This window comes from Trichomycterus rosablanca, chromosome 6, assembly GCF_030014385.1.
Source record: "Trichomycterus rosablanca isolate fTriRos1 chromosome 6, fTriRos1.hap1, whole genome shotgun sequence".
NCBI classification, from domain to species: Eukaryota; Metazoa; Chordata; class Actinopteri; order Siluriformes; family Trichomycteridae; genus Trichomycterus; species Trichomycterus rosablanca.
This window is the reverse complement of record NC_085993.1, coordinates 31,734,357-31,746,630: the sequence shown is the minus strand read 5'-3', so window position 1 is coordinate 31,746,630 and position 12,274 is coordinate 31,734,357. Positions and strand designations below refer to the sequence as shown.

Genomic DNA, 12,274 nt, shown 5'->3' with positions numbered 1-12,274 from the left:
ACAGATTTTAAATTCTCAACAGGCCCGGGTGTCGCGGCGGGATATTCCGCTAGCACATCAGCGCCGAGATTCTGAACTTCACTGTTTGAAACTCGGCTCTGCTACCGGTTGTCTGGGCGCCATCTAGCGGGCACAATTGGCAGTGCCTACAGCAGACAAAAATTGGCCACCGTGTCTGCTGAGTGGGAAAATGACTGGACTAGGGAGGTTCAAACGCTGTGCAAGGAACCGGGTTAGCAGACCGAGGCGCCTATGCCTGTAAAAGTGGATAAGCCTCATGTGCGAATTCATTGAAGCACGGGCATAAAAAAAAGAGGTCCGCAAGGAATGTGCACGAATCGAAGGGGGGCGTGAGCAAGCAAATATACCCTCCTCAAACACAATTGGGTTCCCCAGCAGCGGAAGACAAATTGACTATGCTAAATTGGGGAAAAAAGGAAAAAAAATGCATTAATAAATACAAAAAACGTGTACGTCTTTACATGAGAAAACCACACAACTCTGTGGAGTCCTTTGTGGAGTCCATACCAGCCCGGGTGTATGCTGTCATTACAGCAAAAGAAAAAAATACCAAATAATAAAATCTGAGATTCCTGTAAATTTGTCCACTGATATTATGTTGATATGATTTGTAATATAACACTGTATTGGTGCAGAGGTGGCGCAGTGGTCTATTACTCTAGCCCACCACTATTGGCTGGCCTGGCGTCTACACAGATGGATTGCTGCCTTGTCCAGGGTAATCCTGTCTTGTGCCAAGTGTTTTCTGGGAGAAACCAATAAAGACCCTGTTCAACCCTCCCCACATCAAACACAGCCAGGTGGGTTTGTGTAGTCCAGGATATTCTATTCATGACAGAAACAGTAGTTACTCGTTACACAAGATTAATCAGTTCACAAGTTTCATATCAAACACAGTCATGGACAATTTTGTATCTCCAATTCACCTCGCTTGCATGTTTTTGGTCTGTGGGAGGAAATTCCTGGGGGAAACCCACGCAGACACGGGGAGAACATGCAAACTCCACAAAGAAAGGACCCGGGCCCCTGGGAATCAAACCCAGGACCTTCTTGCTGTGAGGTGACAGTGCTACCCACCGAGCCACCATGCTGCCCTGTATAACCAGTAAAACCTGTCCTGTCATGAATATAATCAAAGTATGTACAACATGACATTAAAATCCTAAGTAATAAATAAATAAATAAATATAAATAAAAAATGTTGGCTGTCGGTTATTATTTAAACATCAACATCCCTTGCTTGCTCCACATTTAATTATGCAAAAACATACTGTACATTAAGCACTTTTTCAGTTATAAATATATCTGGTTTATAATAACTCCTGAGATCTATACAATTCATGTTACCTGTCAGATTCAGAAGCCTCCTGTACATAAAAAATATTCAATTGTACAATTCAACAACTTGCAATCAATTCATGCATTATGTGATGATAAGTAATAAAACATTTGGTGCAATGTGAATAAATGGTGCAGTAACATAAACCCGTTACCACTGTATGTTCTTGTTCATGCAGATGGAGTGCATGCACATGAAGAAAACATGCCCAAAAAAAAAAAGAGTGAAGATGAGTGGAGGCATGAACAAAAGAACGGCGAGACATGCAACAAAGAGACAGACGTAAAGCCACCTTTCTGAAGAAGGGAACAGAATTTAGTAATGGAAGTCCTCGGAGTGGGTGGGATCACAGAAGAACCGTGAGCCACGTTTGGCTGATCGCGCGGTAAAGGGGACGGTCTTCAGAACTGTGGCAAAACAACAGCCAATCACAACACAGGAATACTAGCCTCGGTCATCAATGCTAGAAAACATGTCTAGGTAGAGGTTTGCTGGAACCTTGCCTATGTTATCTCACGCTATGCGCCAAAAGTATGTGGACACCTGATTTTGAGCCTGTTGGCAGAAGTATGAAGTTGTTCACCCCCCTCCCAAATATAACAGTACAATTCTCAGAACTGTCTATTCTCAGCTGTTGTCAGAAAGGTAAAGATATTTCATTTATTTTATAGAGTTGCAATCACTTAAACACCTGACTCAATACATAAAGGGGGTATCCACATACTTTTGGCCAGAAAGCATAACACTATGCATTTTCTATAGGTAAAAGCAGAGACAAAAGCAGGACAGATCCACTTCACACAATCTCTGGTCTGACTTTGACATACCTGTAATAATGTCCTCAATGGCACCGTCTTTGCCCTCGTAGACAAGGCGGCTGTCTTTAACCTGCCTCTTCCTCAGCTCGGAGATCAGCTCCTGCTGCTGCCTCTTACCCTTATGTGATGGGGACTAAGATATAGACAGAAATAAAAAATATAGAGACCTTCATTTACTCACACTCAAAATACTTTCAAACTTCACTGAATCAGTGTCCTGCATATTGATCTATTTGCAAATTTAGGATATACTGTATAATTTCAAGCGTTAATAAAAACTCTCTATAACACTAAAAAATAGTATTTTTTCATGTCCCCACTCTCTATAATAAGTAAAATCTTTCAGAAATACTTTTTTCCTTGCATTGTTTGTTGATATTACCACGGCGTATTAGCGCTAGTGCTGGGCGATTTTCACGATTAATTCGGTTAATTCGCATGAACGTTTTCACCCGATGTTAGAAATGTGACAATCGCGATTGTTTACATACTTTATATTTTAATTAAAATACCAACATGTCAGAAACTGACCACACGCTCGCGGAATATAAATCAGGGAAAGTTTAATATAAAAAGGGCGAAAACAGAGTACAAAATCAGGTAGAGTCCAAAACCAGCGAAACCCAAAACAGTAAACGGAAGACAACAAGGATTATACACGGTAACGGTTCGATTCAGTAATAAGGAGCGCAAACACGATCGGCAAAACGAGACACAAACAGAAGAGTTTAATTAAGATTCACTGAATCAAACACCGCTGAACTGAATCAAAATACGGAGCCGATGACCGCGATCAGGATTGGCTGGAAGGTAACGAATTACATTTACTCGCGTTACTGTAATTGAGTCGTTTTTTTGTGAACTTGTACTTTTTAAAGTAGATTTTACAGCCTGTAATTTTACTTTTACTTAAGTAAGTTTTGTACTAAGAATTGTAATTCGCTACATTTTAAATCACATCCGTTACTGAGTAAAAAAATCGCGTCTGGGAAACTGCTGCAGTGAATTCTGCGATAGGGGGTCGGATCTTTTGTCTCGGTTCCTTTTAAAGAGCCATATGTATGTAACGACTCCCAAATGCGCGAATCGGTTCCTTTATTTTGGCTTAAAGGGCCATTCAATAGAATCGAATCATTCTACGACACATAATAGTGGTTAATACAGTTTGAAAGTTTTATGGGACTAAAATGACACATTACACATCCGTAAATGTTTAAAATGTTGTACCCACCCCCCAAATCACAAGAGGACAAAATCAAAGCTGAGCTGAGTGATCACTTGATGCCACCCCCCAGTGTAGATACTGATACAGACTCACTCAGTGGTGGAAACAGCACAGTACAGGCTCGTGTTCCTTTTAAGAAACCTGTAAAGAACTTTTTGTAGTTTTTTTCCTAATGTAAGGAGATTCTGCTGAACATTATTTAAAATAAAAGTTGTTTGTGAGCTATTCTTAGATATAGATAAGGATATAGATAATTTAGATCTATATTGTTTTAATTATTGTTAATTATTGTGATATCGTTATTGTTATAACGTTTGAGTCCCTTAAAAGGATAATTATAGGTGGTGCTGTTACTATTTTTGCACTTCTGCAGCCTGTAATTACAATGCAAAAAAAAAAAAAATTTGAGTCTTATTTTAATTGCATTATACAAGAACAAAAAAAAAAAAATCGAAATCGTAATCGACAATCGGGTATAATTTTTAAATAATCGAGATTTTTTTTTTTTTTGCTAAAATCGCCCAGCTTTAATTAGCGCCACTGTAAAAAAAAATATTTGTAAGTTTTGATTTCGAGAATAAAGTCATATAAGTTTCGATTTCAAGATTAAAAAAAAAAATATTATGAGAATAAAGTCGAAATATTATGAGAATAAAGTAGAAATATTATGAGAATAAAGTCGAAATATTATGAGAATAAAGTCGAAATATTATGGCCAAAGAGTGTGCAGCCATCGGAGGCTTGTCAGTTCAGAGAAGCACGGGTCTCAGTACCTGGATCGGCATGCATACGCCGAGGGCAGCTTATAACGATTGTTATTGTGGTTATCCAATAACCCGCGATTATTTTTGGGTGGCTGTTTGTATTGTACGCTTCCATCCACATGACATGACGACTATACTTGTAAATGCAACCATTTATAGCGATGCCATACGGCTTTAGTTTAACGTACGAGTCCATAAGGCTCGGTTGAAGTACTGGCGACGGCGCAGACGCAGAGCACACCGGTGGCGCACGTTCTTCTAAATAAACCCAGTTTATTGCAAAGCCATTTCACTGTCCTTATACTAATAACAAACTGGTGCTGATGTGCAGGAGCTTGGGGATTTCGATGCCATATGGCTTTAGTTTATCGTACAAGTCCATAAGGCTCGATTGAAGTACTGGCGACGACGCAGACGCCAAGCGCACCGATTGCGCATGTTCTTCTAAATAAACCCAGTTTATTGCAAAGCCGTTTCAGCGTCCTTATACTAATAACACGCTGGTGCTGATGTGCAGGAGATTGGGGATTTCTTTATTTGTGAAACCGATATAAAAGTATAACAAATCATGAACATCCCTCATTTTAACACGAGGAGGTTGCTATGGCCATAATATTTCTTTAATCTCGTAATTATTTTGACTTTAATCTTGTAATTATTTCGACTTTAATCTCGTAATTATTTCGACTTTAATCTCGTAATTATTTTGACTTTAATCTCGTAATTATTTCAACTTTAATCTCGTAATATTTTGACTTTAATCTTGAAATCGAAACTTAAAAAAATATTTTTCTTTAAAGCGGCACTAATACGCCATCGTATCATATCCCATCTATGTTTTTATTATTTATTTTCCATAAGAAATATATAATAATGTGGTTAAAATACATGTTTTAGTGTAGTCCCCAGGTTTTCACTCAGTCCTGTTACCCTAATATCATCCTTTAGAAAAATATGGAAATATTCACATTAAGTCACATTTGTTCTATGTATTATTTATGCATTTTCTCTCCATTTGTCTCCTGATTTAGCGTAGTTAATTTTTCCTCCTGGGGATGCTGCTGGGGATCCCTGATTGCATTCTGCTCATGCGTTCTCCGACTCATGTGCAGTCCTTAGTGGATTCCTTGCAGCACAGGCGCCTCTATCTGATAATCAGGGTCCTTGCACAGCGTTTAAAGACCCCACCCACAAAGTCCGGTCAACCCGCCCTAGCAGACACGGTGGCCAGTTAGTGTCTGCTGCAGGCACTGCCTATTGTGCCAGCTAGATGGTGCCCAGCCGACCGGTGGCAAGGGCGAGTTTCGAACCGAGGAGTTCAGAATCTTGGCACTGGTGTGCCAGCGGAATATCCCTAATACTATGTTAAAAACTCAGTCCTGTTACTCATATACAGCCATCTTCCACTTAGATACCTTGTTAAGAGATTGACCAATACACATTCTAAGTAGTTGAGTATGTGTTACTAGATTCAGTGTTAAACAAAGATAAAAAAAATTTAGTTTAATTTCATCGCGTTACTATACGCAAATGGCACCCATTTGGTGGAATGGCCCATATATTGTATATTTTGCCACATACCTGCTGACTCTGCTGCTCCTCCATCATGGCCTCTTGTTCCAACAGTTTTTCCATCATCAGCTGTTCCTGCCTCTTTTTCTGCTCGTTCTCCTCATCTGCTTGCTGAAAATAATATACAGATAACAATACAGACACGAACAGGGAATATATACCAGAACTGAACTGTCACGTTGGATTGGAATAGCAGGAAGTCCAGCTTACCCTGTAGGATTTGACAAAGCGCACAAACACCGGGAAGAAGACAGAAGGTGGCATGGTTTTGGGGCTTTCTCCAAAATACTTCACAACTTCATCATAAGCATCCTGTGAAAACACATAGGAGAGCTTTATGAATGCTTTTCCATATCCTTGACCCTGGATCAGACGTGTCCACTGAAAGATTTCAAGTGTCCTGCTGATTCTCTCGAATTGGGCATCAGTAGTATTTTTTTGCACATCTCTGATAAATAGAGTGTAATTTTTCAAACAAGACATAATAAGTATGAGTAAGATGCTTGATTGGCTATACAAACCCTATATCCAGAAAAGTTGGGCTGTTAACGTTATAAATGTTATAAAATGAATATTTGATTTGTTAATTCTCTTGAATCTTTATTCAACTAATGAAATTAGAAAGAAATTATTTCCATGTTTTCACTGATACATTGTATTTTGTAAATATAAAGACATTTAAAATTTGTTTTCTGCAACAAACTCAAAAAAGTTGGGGCAGAGGTGTGTTTACCCGTGTCCCATCACCTTTCAAAAAATGTGTCAACACACTGGTTGCATTCATGGCAGGATCATTAAATATTTTCTAGCTTTATTTTAAAGATCAAGTCATAGCCTTTCTTGTTCTGTTTTTTTTGTCTATCTTTATATGACTTTTCCTATAAATAAGACTTTTTAATGGTTTGGGAACTGAGGACACTAACTGTGGCAGTTTTAAAACTGGATTTTTTGCCTATTCTTGCTTCAGTTACTCAACAGTATGTGGTCACTGTCATCTGATTCTTTTCTTTATGTTGCACCATTAGGGATGTAACGATACACTCTACCCACGATGCGATACGATTCACAATACTGGGTTCACGATACGAATTTTTTCTGATTTTTTAAACAAAATGAAATTGAAGACAAATGATGACAAAGTTTCCTCTAATTATTTATCTTTAAAATCAAATAAAATACTGTATTTGTGCTTATCTTTTATTTATCTAAATAATGAATGCCCTTTTATTTCTGAGGTAGGTGCAAACTACGCAAAACAATGCTGGTTTCACGCTTTGTGTAAAAAAAAAATAGAGCCAGTGCCCTCTGATGTTTAAAGTGAATATCGATTCATGTTAATTAAATAACCGATTCAAATCGTGGTACATTTGCACCGATTTTTTACTGTCTTTTGGTGCATCGTTACATCCCTATGCACCATACATATATGCACTGCAAAGAGACCAGTCAAGCACACATGTTTTAACCCCATCTAATTACTGAGTTAAGGTATTCCAGCCACACCCAAAGCATACAATTAATAAAGAGAAACAAATTATGTGTTTACAACTTTGTGCACAGGTGCATAGTCATGCTAGAGGGTCTGCACTGACATGAGTTCGTGAAGGTCCGTACTGTTTTATGACAGGACAGTAGTTACTTGTTACACAAAATTCATCAGTTCTAATTTTTAATGTCAAACACAGTCAGGAATCTCCAATTCACCTCACTTGCATGTCTTCGGACAGTGGGAGGAAACCGGAGCTCCCGAAGGAAACCCACGCAGACACTGGAAGAACATGCAAACTCCTCACAAAAAGGACCCAGACCGCTCCACCTGGGAACCGAACACAGGACCTTCTTGCTTTGAGGCGACAGTGCTACCCACCGAGTCACCGTGCCACCCGAATTTAGCTGGATAAAACACCTGACTAAAGAGTGAGACATAGGTTCCGAACCAGGCCGTCATATTCATGATCAGTGCCCAACCATCCAAACAGATCGAATGAGTAAATTAGAGGGAACCAACTTTATAATAATGTCCATGGTTTTGACCTAAGAGGTCCTTCAAGCTCATAGAAAAGTGGCCGCATACCTTTGGCCATATAATGTAAAACAAAAAAACTGATAATGCAAAAAGTTTGAATGCCCCAGTCGCAGATTATACTTGAGCTCAGTCTGTACCAGAAATGTTTACAAGTCACAAAATACGAGTCCGAGTCGAGTCACGAGTCATTAGGCTAGAGTCCGAGTCAAGTCACGAGTCATTAGACTAGAGTCCGAGTCAAGTCACGAGTCAATATAATAAACACAAAACATATATTGGAAATGTAGCGTAGAAACAAATAATATGTACATTCAGATAATAAAAAGCAACAGATTAGCGACTGTATTTTGCCATTTTACTTCGTGACTTTACTTTCCTAGGTACCAGTTAAAAGCTTAGACTGACATTTTGTTTTCATTGCAAATTAAGGCACAGCGGCCAAAATCCCAAACACAGCAAAAAATCCATAACCACTGCTTACCTTAGCTTATGTTGTTCCAGATGCTATTAAATTTATAACCGTGTGTCCCATTAGGAATATAATCCGTTATTTTGTAAATGTGCTTATAATTAAAAACCTCCAAACTTTTCCCGGTTGTGAAATAAAACACTAACTTGTTAGAAAGCCAATCAAGTGTTTCACTGACAATCATCTGTGAGACCCTGCAAATTACAGCATTTCTTACTAAAAATTACAATCAGAAGGTCTGATTGGTTCAGAAAGCAGTTCTTACAGTCATTAGCTCGAATTCTGTAGGAGCGTTTCATTCACATTATTTGTTACTGTGAAGTGCACCATTCCACTATTTTAAGTAGGGAGTGACGCTTCATCACTAAGCCGGAAGCTGAAACCGCTCAAAGGTTTGGGATCACTGTGAAATTTTCTTGTTTCAATGAAAACACACATGAGATTAGGAAATATAGCTAATAAACAGGACATGCAGACATTGTCTGAGTTAAAAAAAATTATTTTGATGGAAATGATGACTGTGTACTTCAAATTTAGCCTTTATCAACAAAAGCCACCTTTTGCAGCAATTACAGCCTGGCAGACCTTAGGCATTCTAGCTGTCAATTTTCGAGGTAATCTGATGTGATTTCACCCCATACTTCCTGGTGCATCTCCCATGACATGGATTGGCTTGATGCAGTCTTCCTCCGTACCATACAGTCCAGCTGCTCCCACAACAGCTCAATAGGGTTCAGATCCGGAGACTGTGCTGGCCACTCCATTACAGTCAAAATTCTGGCTGACTTCTTATTTCTTAAATATTGCTGACACATTTTGGAGGTGTGTTTGGGGTAATTATCCTGTTGTAGGATGAAATTGGCCCCAATCAAGTGCTGTCCACAGGGTATGGCATGGCGTTGCAATGTCTTGTGGTAGCCTTCCTTCTTCAAAATCCCATTCACTCTATATAAATCTCCTATTTTACCACCTTCAAAGCATCCCCAGACCATCACGCTGCCTCCACCATGCTTGACAGCTGGCATTAAGCATTGGTCTTGCATCTTTTCATTGTTCCTGTGCCTCACAAATGTTATTCTGTTTGATCCAAAGACCTCAAACTTGGACTCATCTGTCCACAACACCTTCTTCCAATCTTCCAGTGTCCAATGTCTTTTCTCTTTGGCCCATCGCAGTCTTTTCTTTTTATTGGCCAGTGTAAGGTATGGCTTTTTCTTGCCAATTCTGCCATGAAGTCCAGCATCCTGAAGTCACCTCTTCACCGTTGATGCTGACACTGGTGTTTGACGGGCTCCATTTAGTGCAGCTGTCAGTTGACAACCTGTGAGGCGTCTTTGTCTCAAACTGCACAGTCTAAGACGTTTATTTTCTTGTACAGCTGTGCATCGGAGCCTCCCACTCTTTTTTCTGTCCTTATTAGAGCCAGTTTGTGCTACTCTCTGAAGGGAGTAGTTAACAGCATGGTAAGATATTTTAAGTTTCTTTGCAATATCTCGCATTGAGTAGCCTTCCATTCTTAACACAACAATAGACTGACGAGTCTCTAAAGAAAATTGTTTCTTTCTGGCCATTTTGAGCCAGTAAGCAAGCCAACAACTGCTGATGCTTCAGATACTAAACTAACCTAGAATGTTGTGCTCCCTTTTATGCTCCCTTATTAGTATAATGTTTTTCAGCTGTGCAACAAAATTAAAAAAGGGTTTCCTAACAATCAATTAGCCTAATAACATTCTTAACTTGGATTGGCAGCCAAACCAGGAGATTGAGGCAGAGGACTAAGAATGGCTGATAATAGGACTATATGCAAAATAGGCCTCTATACAAAAATAGGCTTTAATGCAAACATTTTCATTCTTCAAAAATCATCTGATACATTTAAAATAATTGTGTAATGGACTAAATTGTTTGTGAATTGCATGAAAATGTGTTTTTCTTTGGAAAAGAGGGAAATTTGCAAGTGATCCCAAACTTTTGAGCGGTAGTGTATATATATACACAGTAATCCCTCGCTATATCGCGCTTCGACTTTCGCGGCTTCACTCTATCGCGGATTTTATATGCGAGCATATCTAAATATAAATCGCGGATTTCTGCGGACAAGGAGTCTTTTTATTTCTGATACATGCTTCCTCAGTTGGTTTGCCCAGTTGATTTCATACACGGGACGCTATTGGCGGATGGCTGAGAAGCTACCCAATCAGAGCACGCGGTTAAGTGTCCTGGGTGCTGATTGGCGCAGCGAAGGAGAGAAGCATTAGATTCCGCTCTATGCTGTATAACTGTGCGGGAAATGTTTATAAGACTGTGGGAGGGTTTATAAGGGCTTAAAATATATAAAAATAACTATATAAACACATGGTTTTTACTTTGCGGATTTAGTTACGACATTAGTTACGTGTGACAATTATATATATATATATATACATATAATTGTCACACGTAACTAATGTTGCTGACTTTTGTTGTCCACAAGTCATTTTTTGCGAGTCACGAGTCATTTGAATCATTTGAAACGAGTCCAAGTCGAGTCTGAAGTCGCTGTCTGTACCCAACAATAGACACACTCATTTATTTTTTCTGGTACCTGTGAGATCCTGGCATCGTCCTGCAGCTTTTTCAGCCTGGTTTCGTTGTGATGAATAAAATCCTTGAGCAGCGAGTTGTGACCGTGCATGCTGTACTCACGGCGGGTCAGATCCATTCCCCTCTGCAGCTCCTTCACATCTAGCAGAACATTCTCCAGAGACACTACAAAGCCAAAATTCCAAAATCAGCACATTCTACATTCATTTACTTATTCTTTTCACTGTCTGCTTCATCATGGTCAAGGTCACATTGGCTTTCATGCCACCCAGGAACACCAGGCTCAAGGCAAGAACACACCTGGACAGAGCATCAATCCATCACAAGGCTATTAAACTCTCATTCACTTACACCTAGGAGACATTCAGACAAGCCAATTTACCCTCTAAAGAGTACCTTTTACAGAGGCTAGCATCGAACCCAAGTTGCTGTGCTGTTCGCACTGCATGTTCTATTTTCATTACTGTTCTACAACCAGTAGGTGGGAGCAGATGCAAGCATTTATAAACTCACTGAGCACTTTATTAGGTACACCTATCTGATCCGCATTCATTGACAATCTCAGAAGCTACACCTACCATAGAGATAAAGTGTGTATGCAAGTACTGACTGTAGCCCAGCTATTGCCACTTTGTGCCAAACATCGCAAGAGATTTGTCAGTCAGTTCAATAAACGTACTGAATGGAGCTTTAGAGCTCAATCACGTGATTTCAGCAACGTGATACCAGCAAATGTGGACCACTTCAAAAACAAGCTTCCATCAATAATAAATTTCCCCAATGTCTAAGTGAGGGGGTGAGTAAACAGATAAGTACTAGCTGTGTTTCCCTGTGATGAACAGGTACCCAGTCCAGGGTGTATTTCAGCCTGGCAACTGATGTTGCCAAGGCCAGCATAACCCAGATCAGGATGAAGCTGCTGGTGAAAATGACTGAATGAATAATAGAGTCCTACCAGCAGCAGCCTTTTCAATGTAATGGAGTTCATTGTGGAACGTGGTCACAACGGGGTATTTCTCCCTCACCACATTAGCAATGTAGTGCAGAAGGGTCTGCTTTCTGTCTGTGGACTTGGTTTCCAGCAGCTGCAATCAAAAAGCATGATTAAATATGACTGAAGAGAGAAGATAACATACAAAACACAACATATTTGGAGATCTAGTAAACTTTTATAAATGTGCATTAAAAGTAAATAACATACCTGTATTATGTAATAAAATATAAAAATAAATAATAGCTAGATATTAATGCTGCAACAAAAAAATCTAATATTTCCACTGAAATATTGCAATATCGCAACAAGTAGCAAGGTGAACAGAAGAGAAGGTGAACTTAAGAGCAAAACTATTTGCAGGATTACCTGAAAACAGCAGGAACAGCTACACCTAACAATAAGCAATAAACTGCTCAGCAATTATCTTGTCCCCCCCCCCCCCCCCCCCCCAAAAAAAAAGAAG

General features: G+C 39.4%; 1 protein-coding gene across 2 annotated transcripts in view; it reads right to left on the bottom strand.

Annotated features, from left to right (window-relative positions):
• fmnl2b (formin-like 2b) overlaps nt 1-12,274 on the bottom strand; it is a 54,861-nt gene that overhangs the window by 2,885 nt on the left and 39,702 nt on the right. The window contains exons 21-26 of one of the 2 annotated variants that reach the window (XM_062997671.1): nt 11,773-11,902; nt 10,819-10,982; nt 5,950-6,051; nt 5,749-5,850; nt 2,188-2,311; nt 1,653-1,767 (exon numbers count right to left, since the gene is read on the bottom strand). In XM_062997671.1, coding sequence (XP_062853741.1) covers nt 1,676-1,767; nt 2,188-2,311; nt 5,749-5,850; nt 5,950-6,051; nt 10,819-10,982; nt 11,773-11,902 — 714 coding nt within the window. In that variant the 3' untranslated portion in view covers nt 1,653-1,675. The remainder of the gene's footprint in view (nt 1-1,652; nt 1,768-2,187; nt 2,312-5,748; nt 5,851-5,949; nt 6,052-10,818; nt 10,983-11,772; nt 11,903-12,274) is intronic. The other variant, XM_062997670.1, reaches the window with a different exon arrangement.